Raw genomic sequence first — 18,854 nt, forward strand, 5'->3', positions numbered from 1 at the left:
GTAAACAATCTTGTGCTACAATCAAATGTAGCTTTTGTGAAGCATAGTAGAGATTACAGATGGTAGAGGTAGATGTACCCTTCAGCTTTAAGTGTCAATGACTGTACCCTTTTAATTGATATGTGCGTAATAAGTAATGTGAATCCTTTAATACGATTTAGTTGGATTTTAATTGAGTCGAACAATGGTATTGCTCAAGTCTTCGCATTTAAGCCTATGTATAATTGGATCTAAGGCTGGGACTGGTACTGGACGGTCCGGAATTATGCTCATACCGATACCATACCAATTTTATATTTTGGTATTAGTATCGGTTCGGTACTACCATTTTCAACATAATACTGAACTGAACCAATAACGTTCGGTTTCAGTACCGTTCGGTACTTTTTCGATACCAAACTAGCAAATTTGACAAGACATACATATGCATCATTCACTACACTAATTAGGATCAATCATGAACAAAATTCACATAAAAGATACAATTGACACACTTCACATTTCCACAACGCTGAGAGATACAAACTGAGAAAAGTTCCTACAGCTGCATATATTTTTGCACAAATTGAGAACTTTACACTACACAAATTCATGCTTCTACACAAAGAAAGTAAACACAAAACTCAGGCTCCTACGATTTAAAACGAACACAAAGTTAAACCATACCCAAAAAAAGTAAAACTCAAAACCCAAGCTGCATATATGATTCATACTTTCAAACTTTCAGTTGAGAATTTGAGATTGAGTTAAGGCTTACCTTCAGTTTTCCCATCAAGAATCCGAGAGGTTGCGATTGAGACTTGATATTGAGAGTGAAGGGAGAAGTTAGTGATTGAGAGTGAAAGGCGAAGACGCGAGGTGCCGAAGACGCGAAATGAAAGAATGAAGTCGGGAAGTGAATGGATGCCATGATTTTTCAATGGAATGGGTTCGGGTATATGGGCTTTTGTGAACCCTAAAACCCCTCAAAAATATGGGTTTTTATGGTTTCGGTATGGACCGGTATATTTGGTATTGGATCCAATGAAACCGACCCATCTCGGTTATATGTTTTCGGTATCGGTATCGGTTCGGTTTTAGAAATTTTTACCGATTCATCCCGTCCCGTTAAAATTCGGTACGGGACAAACGGTTTTGGTACTATTTTTCTGGTACTAACTCCCAGCCCTAATTGGATCCTCTCATCGATCTCTGGCAAATATTGCATGAATAGAAAACTAGACCATCCAACTTAGTAAATGCATCACATGCTTTTTATTCAAAATTTCAAATCTATGTGCAAGTGTGGTACCTAGATATCCATGAATGTATGATGAACACATTTACTTAAATTGCCGACACGAATGGGCGGGTTTTGATGACCAAGTAATGCTCATTCTTAAGCATGGGACATCTAGACTAGTAATGCCAAGGCCAAGGAAATTATTGCCTCAATATTAAGAAGCGGATTCATAAATTGATCATTCTGCTTCTTGACCCTTTTGTCAAGCAAAACCATGCAGTATGAGTGCGTATGACAACCGAGAGAGAGAGAAGGGGGGGGCATGTTCGGTAAGTATTTTGTAAAAATAATTTTACTAAAATGATTTTATAAAATAAAAATGGAAAGGAAAAACATTATTACCTTATTAGTGTGTCTTCGTCAAAGTAACTGACAGAGGCAATTAGGCAATCAGTTTTGATATTTAGTTAATTACATATCTAAATTATGTAATGGATCAATTAGCGTTTATTGTCATTAAACTGATTGATACTTTTCCATGTAATATTTCTCATATATAAAGGGGGTTCGTAATATACATTTCACTTGTTATGCGCACTAACTTGTCTATCTGTGCATGGGGTTATGTAATATTGTACGCAACCTTGCTTATTCGTTTCATACCCACTGCTAGCCAACCATTTTCTGCGTATCAGTTGGTTAATGGATATGAGCCTGACATTTCACACTTACGCATATTTGGTTGTGTTGTATATATGCCTATTGTGCCCCCACAACACACAAAATGGGTCCTCAGAGACAACTAGGTATGACACGACCCGCCCTAAATTATATTATAATATCGAGGTAGATCGTGCGGAGACCACTGTCAAAGGAGATATATCGAAACTTTCGGCATAGTCTCCCTTGAAAATAGCAAACCCAAGTGCACAAAAGACACTCCCAATATTTCAAATCCAACCTCGACACCTGGAGCCACCATGCTCCCCAAACTTTTAACTCCATCATCACAATTCAAAAATATAATTCAAAAGGTATGATAGATATTGCCATGTTCGTTACCTAATCTCATTGGACCCCGAGAGCTCGTAGCTCATCTTATACCGCAACAGCCCAACCCACTAAGACGACGGGGCCACAACAATCATACAACATTCTATAAACGTTGAATCGTATAAATTGACACTTATAACTACGTTCACTCAGGAAGTAAACACGAGACTATACGACACTCGGCGAGTCACTAGTCCTCTCCTTTCTAATCTCTATCAAAACTCTGCTACGACATCCCCTATCTTATAGCGACTCAGTAATATCAATACTGCTTCCGCTTCATCCTCTCTCTTTCGGTACCCCCCCCCCCCCGGTGCATCCCCTCTCTTCCGGTACCCCCGGTTCATCCCCTCACTTTCGGTTCTCCCAGTTCATCCCCTCTCTTCCGGTTCTCCCGGTTCATCTCCTCTCTTCCGGTACCCCCTGGTTCATCCCCTCTCTTCCGGTACCCCCCCCCCCCCGGTTCATCCCCTCTCTTCCGGTACCCCCCGGTTCATCTCATCTCTTCCAATACCCCCGGTTCATCCCCTCTCTTCTGGTACCCCCGGTACATCCCCTCTCTTCCGGTACCCCCCGGTTCTCACTCACACACACATAACGTCGTACCCTGAGTCGCACTCGTAAATGTCAAAGCTAATCAAAATGACTAACTGAGATAACCGAACCCACAACCCGAACGATCACACAACACTCGATGTTTACCTGCATGCCTTTACCTAACAATAATTCTCATGATCGTTACACTAATTTCTACAGGAGTAAAAATTAACATCATACACTCATCTAACAATATGATCATATAGCAACCATCATTAAATAACCACAATTCGTAAAGCATCAACATATCTAGTAATGACAATCTAATCTAGAATATTTGCGGCTGCACCAACCCTTGTTTGGGCTGCATACGTACCCTTTAAAAGGCATCAAGTCACTCGTAGTTCAACAATAAGGTATAGCACTATTATAATCGAAGAAATAAATCAAGAATCCTATTCTCGAGTAATTAAATAACTAACACGTCTCGTAAGTCCGATAAATAAATCTTTACTCCATAGGACGAAAACAGAAACAATCCAACCGATAAATAAATCTGTATTTTCAATAAATCCTAACGATTCTTAACTTCATCGATTCAATCTCACAGTCTACTCATGAATTCCCTACACAGAGAGTGTTATTTTGAACTCTAGAACTCGGCCAGATTCCGGTGCCACCGCTACTGGCGGCCTTCGATCACCACTAAATTTCATCAACACAATTTACTCAACATTTCTAACAACTTTCTATTTCACTACTATGGCCAAATCAGAGTCTAAACACATCAATCGAATGTAAATAGAAAACCCCCAAATCATGAAATCCTAGAATTTCAAATCATCGATTCTCTTACCTCAAGAGGTGAGTTGGTTCAATTCCTTTGGAGGGTTTGTTGCAAGAGATGAGACCTTAAGAACCCCTCAAGAAATTCGAGCTACGGCGGCCGGAGGAGTGAGTTCTGATGAAAAGGAGATCGGCGGCAATGGAGCTTCTCGGCGTCGTTTCTCTCGTACGGCGGAACTAGGGACATCGCCACCTACCCAGATCGAATAGAGACCTCCCAAGCTCCATAACACGACCGGTGCGGCAGCCCAGATCGGCCGAATGGTGGCGCTACATCGACGGCGATTCGGAGGAAGAGTCGGGGTTGGGTGAACAACAGCGCGAAGGGGTTTTTTCAAAAATCCTCCCTTTTTTCTGATTTTCGCCCCTATTTATACTGAATTCCAAAAATGCCCAAATGCTCTTTAGGCGTGCCGCATGTCCACGAATTCGTATCGATGAGCCCTACAACTTTCGTGAATGAAGTTTTCCCGAATATCTTATGCATCAAAAAGTCAACTTTTAGAGTCGTCACACTAGTACGACTCTCGTTTCGAGAAAAAGATAAAACTATAATCACGACGAATTGTAAAAGATTTGGGTTGTATCAAGGTATTTATGTTGGATATGAATCCCTAACAATTATTTGCTATTTGGAACCTTTGACAGGCGATCGTTTTACCGCTAAATGTGCGGATTGTCACTTTGATGAGACAGTCTTCCCGTCGTTAGGGGGAGATAAGAAAAAAAGATTTTCAAAGGGAACGTGATAGGAGCACAAAGTGTGACGTTCTTAATGTGTTTATGTCATATTCTTACTATTTGTTACCTCTTATTTTGATTATTTTAGTTTCTTTTGTATGAGTAAGTGTCTAGGTAGATCTTATATCGATTATGAGTGAATTGATGATGAAATCGTGCTAAGTGTTAAGAATCCTTGTTGAGATATGATTCCTTGTTCGAGTAGGATTCATCATTTCCTATTTCTTTGTTTCTAACGTACTTATTCTTATTAGGAAATACAAATCCATGTTGGAGAGGAAAGCAATCCTAGTTCCACAAGGAAATTGAAGAGGATATGCACTTAAAAGCCAGATCCATGCAAGAATCAAAATGCTGTCAAGATTCGTAGTCCAACTTTGACGGGGTCCCCTGGATTGCTCCGATCGTATTAGAATATGTACCATATATGGATAAAAATCTGTGTGAGTATAGTTTATGTAGGATTTGGAATCAATTTAATATCTTATTCCTACAGGGAGATATGACCGAACCATTACTCGGAGGTCCAGTGAACTCGGCGGAATTGTCTCAGTCATTAATTTGCTTTTGATCCAAGGGCTACGAGGGAAACTTGGGACCTTGTTTTTCCTACATAGAACACAAATCTATATCAGAATCACCATAAATTTCTGCACCAAAGAATGTCAAAGAAGGCATGCAGCAAATTAAATGAGAAGAGGTAAGAAAGTCAAAGAAGGCATGCAGCAAATTAATGAGAAAAGGTAAGAAAAATCAAACATGGCTGCAACAATTAAAACTTTTGCTGCCTCACTAATTCAAAAGAATAAATTTGTGCAAAAGAAATCAGCATTAAAGGAGGAAGAATATATGCAATTAATGTCCAATCTTTATAGAAATCAGAATTCTGGCAATGCAGATCATCCAACTTTGACGGTCTTTCCTGGACTGCTCACAATGATTCAGAAAATGGATGATATATGGATGGAAAGCTACGGATGTCTAGTTGAAAATGCCAGTTGGAATCACCTCAATATCTATTTTCTAGAGAGAGTTATGGCCAAAACAAGGCACAAATGTCAGATTTGTCGAATTGAGAAAATTTAGGAAACCTCAACCAATTTGGTTTCAACTTTGTAGACTTTGTGGCCAGCCTCCCTTGGGTTTCTTCCTCTATATATAGTACCTCATTTCCACATAAAAACATCATCAACCTTGCACACAATTATAGTCAAAGCTTTGTCCAAACACTTTCATTCACCAAGAACCATAGAATTCGAATTCACCACCATTCACCATATTTTATGTCCAAAGCTTGGGAGCCTAGGATATCATACTCTTGAAAATCTCGTGCTACCTTTGTAAGAAACCTTGGGAGGAGAATTATAAAGTGTAACTCTATGATCTTCATGTTTAGTTTTCGGGTTTTTATGTTCTTGTTCTTGGATGATTTATGTTTAGGTTTTGATAAAGTTATTTTTATTCTTGTCTATGAGATATTTGTAATTTTCGAATGACATGATGAATTAAGGTTTTCGATTTTTATTCAATGATTTTAGGTTTTATGCCATGAGTTTCAATTTATGTTCTTAATTAATTTTCGGTGTGTTCTTATATTGCATGTGTGATTAAGACAAGTAGTTGATGTCACATATGTTAATCATTCAAAGTTAATAACGATTTTGATACAAGTAGTTGATTAATTGTTTGTCCCCTTTGTTCCTCCACCGATTATGATCTTAAGTTCGACATTGGATATGTGTTTTAAACATGTTGATTTCTCTTTGTGATACGTAATTGCATGATAAATTGGTATGTTAGATTTCATAGAAAGACAAGTAGTTGAGCTAGATAATATCCATGTATTAGGAACCAAGTAGGAACTTGATGCATGATCGAATTTAAGATGAACTATGATACTTACGGCATGAACATGATTGAGAGTAGATTTTGTTACCTTTGTTCGTATGTTATTTGTTTGGTAATTGCTTTTGTGTTGGTTGGTTGATCACATGTATATATTAGTTTAGGTTTATTTTCTGTTTGATCCGAAATATATCTCAAATCTTTTAAACTCTTATGAATTTGTTGTTAAATGTTTGTGATTCTTTACCCTGGTTGGATCCCCGGTTTGTGAACGATACCCTATTCCTTTATACTACTAACGATACTTACAGGGTTAATATTGATCTTGGGTAATCGAACCGATCAAATGGCGCCGTTGCCGGGGATCCATAAAGATGGATTCCAATCTTTTAATTTCGAATTCACTGTTCATATTGTACATTTGTATATTTTTATATTACTCTGTTCTAACATATAGTAAATATATATTAGGTTGTTGTTTTGATGATTGAGTGAATAAATGTTGTAGGATGTAAATCAAATAGAATAGGTAAAGTTCCTTTTGTTAATATTAGCCTCAACCCCTCATGTTTTCTTCCAAAGTTTTTGCATGAGGTTGAGGGCGGCTTTTATTAACACTTGGAGATTTGTCTAACACCCAAGTTTGAGTCCAGCTGAGTAAGGGGCATGCTCTTTTATTACCCTGGTGCATGGGACCAAAATTGGATCTCAAAGAACTATTGACTGACATACATCTCGGTAATTGAGTCGATAGGGAGTTCGCTCTTCGTAGTTCAACAAATGAGTCCTACCATGTTCACTATCTCTAACTGAGCTATACGGCCTTCTGAAACAAAGACTTGGTCTTGTGTCTAGACATTCATACTTAGGCCGCACGTCCACCTCGGTTTACAACTTATAATCAATCGATCGTTCAATCAATGAAACGGCAAAAAAACAATTGTGAATTGTATGAACTTTTTAAACTTAAAGAACAAACTTGTGAATCCTTATCTTATTTTGTTGTAACATATAGTAATTGTAATTGTGCATACTTTATTATGTTTTTGAGTTGAGAAATTAAAACGAACTTAAACATAAGATTTGACAATATGTTGGATTAGTTGTTAAGATAGTTTTCGTTTCTTTTCTCCCCTTAATTTGTGCTTATTATATTTGAATGACTTTTGACATGTTTGTAACTTGTATATATCAATGACTTCCTAATTGTTATTCTCTAAATTTTGCATTGCATCTTCATCATTTCATTTTGCATTGCATTCATTTTGCATCTCATTCATGTTGCATTTTAAATTCCACATAATATCATATGGCTAAAGAAACATAGTCTCTTAAGGACATTGTGTCCTATGTTATGTTTGGTAGGTTCCCACTTACACTAATGATTTTAATTGAGATTTTACAGATTTATAGTAAAGTGACCAGCAATGAGCTCGAGAATATACTATAAGATTGGACAACAAGGGATTCCTTCCGACCCGACCCGACTTTTCCGGCCTACTCCTGCGGTTTCAGATGACCGGGCCAACCCAGATAGCTTCCTCTCCTCCTTACGTGCCTCCCTGTGGTGGTGGATTGTGGAGTAGGATGCTGGTTTCCACATATTGAAGCCTGGAAGTTGACCCGAATACCCTTCGGTGACCCGTTGTGTTCTTCAACTTTCCGGCAATCTCCGGCGAGTTTAGGCTTCACCACTGGTCTCAAACTCCTTGCCTCAATATCGTCAACAACCTCTGCAAAAGTTTTGAGCTAAATCGAAATGTAAGAACTCGAACCAAGAATTTTCAATTCTAGGGTTCTTGATTTGGAATTTTTCGGAAATTCTGAAATTAGAGGTTTTGAGTTTTGATATAGACTTTGTTGTGAACTAGAATGTTGTTAGGAATGTCATTTAGATTGTGGTGGTGAAATTTAGTGGTCATTGGTGGCGGGCGGTGAACAGTGGCGCCGCATGAACAATGTTCATGAATAGCACTATGAACAGTGGTCATGAACAATTCTCTGTAAACAGTAACTGTGATAAGTGTTTAGTAAAACAGTAATTGTGAACATTGTTTAGTAAAACAATACTTTTGAACAGTGTTTTGTAAAACAATAAAACATGAACAGTGTTTTATGAACAACATTTAGTTATACTGAAAATCGTCACCTGATGTTTTACGTATCATTTTCTAAGCATTTTATCATGGTATTAGGTGACCGACGAGTGAGGAAATTACTTTCAGTGTCGTGGAAGTTGCACGCAGGAAATAAGGTGAGTAAACCTCACAATGATCATCATGATCGAAGTAGTATTATAATTATGAATTTAGTTTGAGTTGTCACCATAGTCATTGCATCACTAGTTTATAAAAATTATTTTAAAAATATGTTTTGGTTTATATTACATGAACTTGATCGTCTACGGTTCATGGGTAAGTGAAACGCTATTTTAATAAATGATTTTGAAAAGGTTTTTGTAATTATGGACTATGGTGAATGTGAGTAAATCTCACTATAACGAGCCTACCCTTGGTGGTGACTCATATTTACGTTTTCTTAAAAAGATCAAACTATGACATGTATATAATATAGTGGGTTGTGTATGTCTATAAAATGGTAAATACAATACATATATATGAGTTTCTATATTATATACTGTTACGTTCTTATTTCCAAATGAATTATATTGTGGCAACTATATTTATTTTATTTGAGTAAGAGTCACTTGTTGTAGTACAATAACATGAGTGGATTGTTATTGTACGTGGTTTTAACATTAAGTTTTGTTAAAACATTTTCTGTCTTCGGACGTGTTTTTCGGTCTTCGGACCAGTCTTCGGACCAGTCTTCAGACGTCTTGGCATGTCGGAACCTAGCCTTGGCTGGGTGAAAGTTACGATGTAGTTAGAGCTCTAGACTGTCTGCCAGTGAACTTGCATGAGAGGTAACAGATGGGTTACCGGCTTATGAGTACCCATATTTTTGGATATTGGGTAACGAGATGTTGCCCAATGTCTGGCGGCGTACTACATGAGGGGTAACAAATGAGTACCAGGCGCTCATGAGTACCCGTATTATAAATGTATTTGGGTAAACAGATGGGTTGCCCGATTTGTCATGACCACTTATATTTTCAGATATTATTGGACAACTAGATGGGCCGTCCAATGACTAATGAGTACATTTGTAATAAAATGTTTTCATGATTTTTCTTTTGTATTTATACACGAGCTATATTGTTGTTTTACTCATACGAGATGTAAAGCTTACCGGGTTTGTGTTTACAATCTCGGTGCACCTATTCGATGGTGTAATGGATACTTCTGCAGGTGTGGATTAGCAGAATTGACGGACCACTCTGAAGACTTCAAAGTTTCTTCATTTATTTTGTAGTGAGGATTGTGAAGATTTTACATTTCCATTTGAAATAATTCTTGAATTTTAAATTGGTTTTGTAATAATCCATTCGTTTGAGTTGTACTATGAACTCAGTAATGATACGCTATGACAATAAGATCATTTCGATTTATTGAGATTGTTTTTGAGTTTTCATGCCTTTGAATTCGAACTCTTATCATTCGAAATTCGAGATCGTGACAGCTATTGTAGTTGTATATGTTGATGACATGATCATAATAGGTACTCTTGACGAAATAAGAGAAACCACGAGCTATTTGAAATCCAAATTTGAGATGAAAGATCTTGAAAAAACTCGGTTTTGTCTAGGCCTTGAACTAGAGTACCGAGGTTGTGGAATTTTAATCCACCAGTCTGCATATGTCCAAAAGATGCTCAAGCGTTTTAACATGGACAAAGTGCACCCTGTTAGCACTCTCATGATCGGTCGAAGTTTGGATGTAAAGAAAGATCATTTTCGCCCTCAAGAAGAGGACGAAGAGGTACTAGGAGCTGAAACTCCCTACCTAAGTGCAATAGGTGCATTATTGTACTTGGCCCAATGTACTCGACCAGATATTGCATTCTCAGTGAACTTGTTAGCTATATTTAGCTCAGCGTCATTGGAGTGGTGTCAAAAACATATTTCGATACCTAAAGGGAACAATTGACTTGGGTTTATTATTTCCTTACAGTAAGACAGGAGGATCCGTAAATGGAATTGCAGTTCCTAAAGAAAATGTCGATGACAAAATTACTATCTCCTACTCTGAAACCCCAAATAATGTTTTGGTTGGTTTTAAGTGAACCAAGTTAAATCTGAGGAGAATGTGGCATATCTATTTACCAAGTCATTGCCTAAAGTTACGTTTGAGAAACACGTAAGGAATATAGGAATCTGAAAGCTTTCTGAACTCCCTTGATTAAAGTAAGAATCAAGAAGAGGGGTAGACTTTAGGGGGAGTTTGGACCCACGCATGTCATTAGTGTGTTGTACTATTTTCCTTCGATCAAGATTCATTTTGTCTCATTGGGTTTTATTATCTGGCAAGCTTTTTGAGGAGGCAACAGTTCACGAACTACTATGTCTTTGACTTGACACAAGGGGGAGTGTTAAAGAAAAAACATTATTACCTTATTAGTGTGCCTTCATCAAAGTAACTGACGGAACCAATTAGGCAATCAGCTTTGATATTTAGTTAATTACATATCTAAATTATGTAACGGATCAATTAGTGTTTATTGTCATAAAACTGATTGATACTTTTCCATGTAATATTTCTCATATATAAAGGGGGTTCATAATAATATGAGTAGACCAATTCCATTTTGAAACAATAGAATGAATTCAAGAGAAATAACTGTGATTACAACAAAGATCCTGATGAATCAGGGAATAGATAATATTCCTTATCTAACTAGACTATACACCAAGTATGAATATGAGATGATTCTCTCATAACACTCTCCCTTGTATCGCGATCCTAATGTGACATAGTGCAATACTGTTACCTCGGTAAAAACTTTGCCAAGCAAAACAAAAACCTCTTGGGTAAAATAAAAAGCTTTGGTCGAAGGAGAAAAAGAGCACAATGCACTAACTACAAATAGTCAATGCATGTGATGTAGACTCCCCCTGATGTCTACAAAACCGCTCCCCATGATCTTTAACTCAATCTTGGAGCTCTGATTGACAACTCAAGCCAATGCGTTTCACATGCTTCACAAATGTAGATTTTGGAAGAGACTTAGTGAACAAATCTGCCACATTATCCTCAGAATGAATCTGATTAACTTGGATATTCAACATCTCTTGTTATTGCTAATTATAAAAGAACTTTAGCGAAATATACTTTGTGTTATCACCCTTAATGTAACATAGCTTCATCTGTTCAAAGCAAGCAGCATTATCTTCGTAAAGACATGTGGGTTCAACTGTAGTAGAACTTAATCCACTAGCCTCTCGAATATGAGTAATGATTGCTCGAAGCCAAATACACTCTTTGACTGCTTCATGCAATGCTATAATCTTAAAATGATTTAAGGAAGTAGCAACAAGGTTTTTCTTGGTTGATCTCTAAGAAATCGTCGTATTCTCCATGGTAAAACCATAACCAGTTTAGGAACGTCCTTTGTGTGGATCCGAAAGGTATCCAGCATTAGTAAATCATACCAACTCATCACTAGAAGTTTTAGGAAATGAGGAATTGTCATTCAAATGCTGAGAAGCAGCACCGGCAGCAACACTGGCGGCGGCGGCGGCAGGGCCGTGTCCATCTTTACGGGAGAGCATGGCGGCTACGTTGTGTCGATCATCACCATCAATTCTTGCCGGAATAGAACTTTTCTTGTCGGAATACTGATAATACAACCCCATATCAATGGAACCTTTCAAGTACCTAAAGATGTTCTTGATACCGGTCCAATGACATATGGTTGGAGCATAACTAAACCTTGCCAACAAGTTCACTGAGAATGCAATGTCTGGACGAGTACATTGAGCTAGGTAAAACAAAGCTCCTATAGCAATCAAATATGGATATTCAGGACCAAGTATATCTTCATCGTCATCTTTCGGACGGAATGGATCTTTCTTGGTATCCAGACTTCTTACGACCATGGGAGTACTAGAAGGGTGCATAACTTTGTCCATACAGAATCGCCTGAGCATCTTTTGGACGTATGCAGACTGGTGTACAAGGACTCCACCAACTCTATGCTCAAATTCCAAACCTAAGCAAAACTGAGTTTTTCCCATGTCTTTCATCTCAAATTCTGCTTTCAAGTAGCTTATCGTCTCACCAATCTCATTAAGAGATCCAATTATGTTCATGTCATCGACATAGACGGCTACTATAGCAAAACCAGAACTATTGTGTTTGATAAACACGCAAGGGCACAGTTCATCGTTCTTGTATCCATTCCCAATCAAGTATTCGCTCAAACGTGTATACCACATTCTTCCGGATTGTTTAAGTTCATAAAGTGAGCGTTGTAACCTAATGGTATAGGCATTGCATGGCTTACTTGACTTGGGTACTTGAAGTCCATCAGGAACCTTCATGTATATCTCTGTATCTAGATCCCCATAAAGATACGCGGTCATCACATCTAACAGCTGCATGTCTAGCTTTTCAAATACCACTAGACTTATGAGATATCAGAAGGTAATGATATCCATAATTGGAGAATACGTCTCCTCATAGTCAACACCAGGACGCTGAGAGAATCATTGAGCAACGAGTCGCGCTTTATACCACAAGACTTCGCCTTTCTCATTCAGCTTGCAAACAAAGACCCATTTATGTCTAACAGACTTAACATTCGGCGGTACTTCAACGACCGGACCGAAACCTTGCCTTTTATTCAGAGAGTCTAGTTCCGTCTGGATTGCTTCCTTCCATTTCGGCCAATCTGCTCTTCGTTGACATTCTTCAACCGAGCGAGGTTCCATGTCGTCGTCGTCGATGATTTCCCGAGCGACGGAATAAGCAAACACATCATCTATCTGCATGGAATTCACATCCATGACTTCTAGAGCATTTAACTCACTCAATGAGATTTTTTTATTCTCTGATATCAAAAATGAGTCTGAAGCGTCCCTCAGATCATCAAGTGTTGATTCATGGACATAGCTATAATCAGAGATAATCTCGAAGCTCGGTTGTCCAAGTCTATGATGAGTATATTAGTTTGTGCCTTGACTTTAGCTCGTTTTCTTGGTTGTGAGTCAGTGGAACATTTCGGCGTCCCCCTCTTCTTGGGAGGAACCGTGACCGTCGTCGTGACCGTCGCCGTGACCGTCGCCGTGACCGTCGCCGTGACCGTCGCCGTGACCGTCGCCGTGACTCCACCTAGGGTAGGCTCGGCCGAGCCTTGTTCTGGTATGGCGGCATCTTGCCTGAAGTTCGGGACTTCTAACCTCGTAGGACAGTTTGCAGCAAGTATACTTGATCTCGTCACTTTTGCAATATCCGTAAAGTGACGAGATCAAGTATACATGCGGCAAAGGGTTTAGGCCACCGAGAGGTAGTGGCCGGACAGGGGGTAGGGAGGAGGCCGGTGGCGCTAGGAAAAGGTGCAGCCGGTTAGAGAGAAAAAAAAACTAGGGTTTAGGTTTTTTTATTCGGGTTCTAGACCTAGGGTTTTCAGGACTAGAGCTACGTGCTGATAACGTGAAACAATAGAATGATTTCGAGAGAAATAACTGTGATTTTATTGATAGCATAGAGTTTTATACATAGTCATTACAACAAAAATCATGATGAATCAGGGAATATATAACATTCTTTATCTAACTAGACTATACTAATTAGGACAAAATACACCAAGTCTGAATAGGAGATGATTCTTCTCCAACACAGTTCACTTTTTACAGATCCGACTTTTTGATACGCATTCGGTATAATTTCCCAGAAAACTGTTTTACAAGAGTCCCCACACCAATTGGTAATTAAAATTAAAACTAATTACATAAAAGTTTATTTTTTCAATGCATGAAAACACTCGTCTGTTATATCTATCTCCCACGTCTCCCTCCCAACTCTAAAACACCTCCAGGTGCATTCATATATCAAAGCCACCACTTCATTTGCGCATAAGATCTGAAACCAAATTTTGATATTCTAGGTTTGCAAATGCTTCTCTCTCTCTCTCTATAACAGTTAAACCTTAATCCTTTTATAACTGTCTCTCTCAGATGATCAATTCGATGAACACCCGTATCTATCTCTCTCTCTCTAACAGTTAAACCTTAATCCTTTTATAACTGTCTCTCTCAGATGATCAATTCGATGAACACCCGTATAAGATTGGAAGAGCAATAGCTCAATGAAGGAGTCTTGCCGATGGTTCTTTCTCTTCTTCTCTGCTTGGTTTAATAAACGTTCCTGGGGATTACACCCATCGGCGATGAGTGCTGATGTTACTCTTTGACATGGGGTAACCACTATTTAGCTTAGTTTGCTTTGATCCTCTACCTACAACTTAGTACTTTATAACACAAGTTTGTCATTTGTAGCGTTTAATTTTAAATTAGTTTAAAATGTTATGTTGTTATGTAATTTTATTTACCATGAATAATAGTTTTGGAAAAAAAAAATCAGTACTTTTAAATTGTCTTTATGACTATATGTGAGAGTAAAATTACATAGTGACATATTTGAAAATTCGTAATTTAGTGGTACTTAGAGTGCTGGCTTTATAGTAGTAGAGATTGAAGTTCATGAACATATATGATGTATATCGATCAAGCGGATAAACATTGATATTTGGAGAAAAGAGATTTGGGTATAAACATGAAAGAATGAGTTGAGAAAGAACGATAGTTCATGGGCATATCAATTCGTTCATGGCTAGTGATTTGATTTTTTTTTTACCTTTCTCAATTACATTGGCGATGTCGACTTGCCTTAATGATGGTCTTCTTCTGTTTTCTGAAAATGATGAAAACGTGCCAAAGCCGTTTTCGACAATTACACGGGAGCACCGTATATTGTGTCATGTATAAGTTCTAGTTTAGGAACTCACCATATATTCATCTGCTAATTGGAATCTCTTCTTCTTTTTTTGATACAATGTGTTTGGTGTGGTAACATGGCCGGTCTTATATTTGTCCTCTTTCTAAGCTTCTTGATCCTGCTCACCCTCCTTGGGTCAACAATTCCCCTCTTTCACATTTTCTCCAACTTCTCCTTCCTCCCCTCAATATCAGCTTGAAAAACCTCTCTCTTTTCATCAGATAGCAAAGCCAGTCTTGCAAATTTCTTGGGCCTCACAAATCCAAAACTCTCGTTTATTTCTTTATATGCAGGAACTAGACCACGTCTTAAGAAGCATCCATCAATTAGCTGCATTGAGTTTGACTCAGGGAGCGCTGGGGTGTCTTTCAACTCAAGGTCCAAACAAAAAGGGGAGTCCTTTAACCACATTCTGAGGGTGTGCCTTTGCTACAAGTAGGCCACTTCGTGTCTTACATGGCAGAAAAGGCGAACCTATTTCCCAAAGGCATGCCTTCAATGTACTATTAAGCGAAACCATGTTGTATTCGGATGTCCCTGTTATCAGAACAACTGACTTGGGTGACTCTGGATAACCCTCCAAGGATGCATCCCGAGGCTGTCCCGAGCTGCCATAAGAAACCATAAGCAAGTGCATTGAGGCAAAGTTGGGTTCTATTCCAGCATCCTTCATCACAGACAACAGTGTTTCAGCTTTGGCATGATTTTTAGAATTTCTATATATTTTCATCATTATATGATAAAATGAGCGATCCAACTTACACCCGTTAGACCTTTACTCTTCAAACAGTTCCTCAGCTTGACCCAACAACTTCTGCTTACCAAATGCTGAAATTAAGCTTTTGTACGTATTCAGCTTCGGTTCCAGTCCCTGCCTTCTCATTTCATGCATCAACGACAAACCTTCTTCTGGTCTACGATCTCTGCAGTACAATATAATTAAAGTATTGTAAGTATCTTCATTTGGTTGAAGTCCAGCTTCTTTAATACGCTGGTATACATAAATCCTCAATTCCTGCATATAATTTGAGCATGCAATTCCATATTGAAAGATCAGGCTTGAATCCCGCCTCTTCCATCTCAGAAACCATTGCTTCAACATCCCGTACTCGTTCCCCCCTGGACAATAACTTGATCATAATTCTGAAACTATCCATCGTAGGAAAATAACCAGCAGCCTTCATTCCATGATATATTTTCTTCACCTCAAATATGTTACCAGCTCGAGGAAATGCTTCAAGCATCAACAGAATTGAACTCTTGCTTATTTTAAAACCCATATCTTGCAACTCCTGGATAAGAACATAAATTTCATCCAATCTTTCATCAATAATTAAAGCCTGCAAAAGACCATTAACTGACTCTACCGTGGGGGAAGGACCATCCCTTGTCACTGTGTTAAAGATCACTCTAGCCCGCTCATAGCAACCACTTGCGGCATAAGCTTGTATCAATGCATTCCAGACCTTCCTATCCACTGTTTTACATCTTTGTTTAAGACTTCCCACCAAACTTTCAGCTTTCTGCCACAACTTCAATTTCCCATAGACTTCAATTATATCAACATACATGGAGATATTGTCAAAACGAATGCCTTTCATGGCTGCCTGTTCGATCAAACAGTGGGCTGTCTCCGGGAAACCCATTTTACAATATATCAGCACCATGATTTGGTACAGATGCTCTGTTGGTTCAATACCATAGAATCTCATGTCAGAATAAACCTGTGATGCTTCACCAAAGAGTTCATTTTTCTCACAGCCTTGAATCAAGGTTTCATACATAGTACAACTTCTGCAAAAAGACTGGTAACCCTTGGAAATACTATATTCTTCCAAGGCAGCATCAAAATCACCAGCCTTACATTGTATGACTACCATTGCCTCATTTATAAGTTGGTTGGAACCGGGAGCATGATCTTTCAAAAATGCAAGCAACTCACATGCTTCCGAGTGTCTGCCACAAGAACTATAGGAACTGAGAATAGAAAAAAAGACTTTCCCTGTCTAGTTCATAACCACTGCTGATGGCTAATCTTAACATCCTAGCAGCATGATCATAGAATTCTCCCTTAACAAGAATGGAAGAGATAATCTGTGCATTCATACCACCGACCTTTTCCATGTCTCTAATAATTTTCTCAATGGTCTCCAACTTGTTTTCAGTTCCAAGCACCCGCAACAGTACCTCATAAAGGGCAGTATCTGGCATGAAAACATCATGCAGCATTTCCTGGTACAATGTCATTGCCTTTCTTGTTTCATTGGACCTCAGAAAGATATCCAACATAACTGAGTATGCTAGATGATCTGGTCTAATCCCAGACTTAATCATGCAATCAAATGTCTCTTTAGCCTCCACCTGTTTGTCAGCCTTGGCATACCCACACATTAAAGCGCTATAAGTCCGAAGAGTTGGTTTTACTCCACTGTCCAACATTTCTGACATCATCTTTTCGGCCTCTGTAATCTTATTTTCTTTCCTAAGTGAATCAATCAAAACAGTGTAAGTAATAGTGTCAGGAACTCGGCCTAACATTTTCATGTCCTGGTAAATCTTCTGTGCTTGATCATGCTGGCCCTGCTTGCCATACATGTGGATAATAGTATTGTATGTCATCTCATCTTTAGCAAACCCCATTTTCACCATATCTTCACAAATATACCTCCTGACTTTTTCTATATTAAGCTCTCTGGCAAAAGCATACAACAAAGAATTATACGTCACTGCATCTGGGAAAAACCCTCTTGATTCCAATTCCTTAAAGAGCTGCTCGGCTTTGCTTGACTGCCCACATCTGCCATATACCGAAATCATGGCATTATAAGTCCAAAGATCAGGTTGACAGTTATGTGCGTCCATGTCAGCATAGACCTTCACCGCCTCCTCTAAATTAGATTCACGCGCACAGCCACTTATAAGAGTATTGTAAGTGATTATATCCGGCCTCAGACCAGACCTCCTCACCTCATTCAAAAGTTCAATAGCCAAATTTGGCACCATGGCACCTGACCTAAGACGTGCATTGATCAAAGTGTTGAGACTCACAAGGTCCGGCTCACAACCCCTCTCACGCATTAAGTTAAGCAGCTCTTGCACCTTCTTAAACCGACCACTCCGTGCATAGACACCCATCATTGCATTGAACACTTGCACTGTATTACCAATCTCAGGCTCAGCCCTGGTGTATATCTCCACAGCCAAAGCTTCCTGGTTAGCCTTGCCAAGAACAGCCAATATAGTTGCAAGCATTCGTGCATTCGGGGCATACCAATGGCGTAAATTCAGCCACTCATACACCTCCAAAGCGCGCTACCAGCTCTTCTGCCCCACCCATTTCACCACAAAGCAAAAATCAGTTGGGGTCATCTGTGTTAGCGTGAGTGGTGTATATAGTTCAGGAATGTAAATTAAATTGTTATTACTTTCCTAGTCTAGATGTGTAGTACATGTAGGGTTTGTACGTATTGTATCTCTATATATAGCCTCCACTGTGAGATGAATAAGATATCAGAAAATTCATTCTCTAAAACCTCGTTATATTTGACTTGGTATCAGAGCAAAGATCCGAAAGGACTTTGTCTCTTTGTTTTTCCGCTGCACTTTTTCGTTGAAGTTTTCCCAACGATTCTATTCTATTCTCCGATCGAAGTTTTTCCGATCGTTGTTTCTCGCTCACGGGTTACTGTTCATGGAGTTGGTTTGTTTCCAGC

At 38.7% G+C, this 18,854-nt stretch overlaps 1 protein-coding gene across 1 annotated transcript; it reads right to left on the minus strand.

The window, feature by feature from the left end:
• Nucleotides 1-15,294: 15,294 nt before the first annotated feature.
• On the minus strand, nt 15,295-18,510 carry LOC126791221 (pentatricopeptide repeat-containing protein At3g18110, chloroplastic). The gene is given in 4 exon segments (XM_050517642.1): nt 15,295-15,559; nt 15,561-16,145; nt 16,147-17,132; nt 17,134-18,510. Coding segments are annotated over 4 exon segments (3,213 nt in total).
• Nucleotides 18,511-18,854: the final 344 nt, after the last annotated feature.

This window comes from Argentina anserina, chromosome 4 (genome assembly GCF_933775445.1).
Source record: "Argentina anserina chromosome 4, drPotAnse1.1, whole genome shotgun sequence".
Taxonomy (NCBI): Eukaryota; Viridiplantae; Streptophyta; class Magnoliopsida; order Rosales; family Rosaceae; genus Argentina; species Argentina anserina.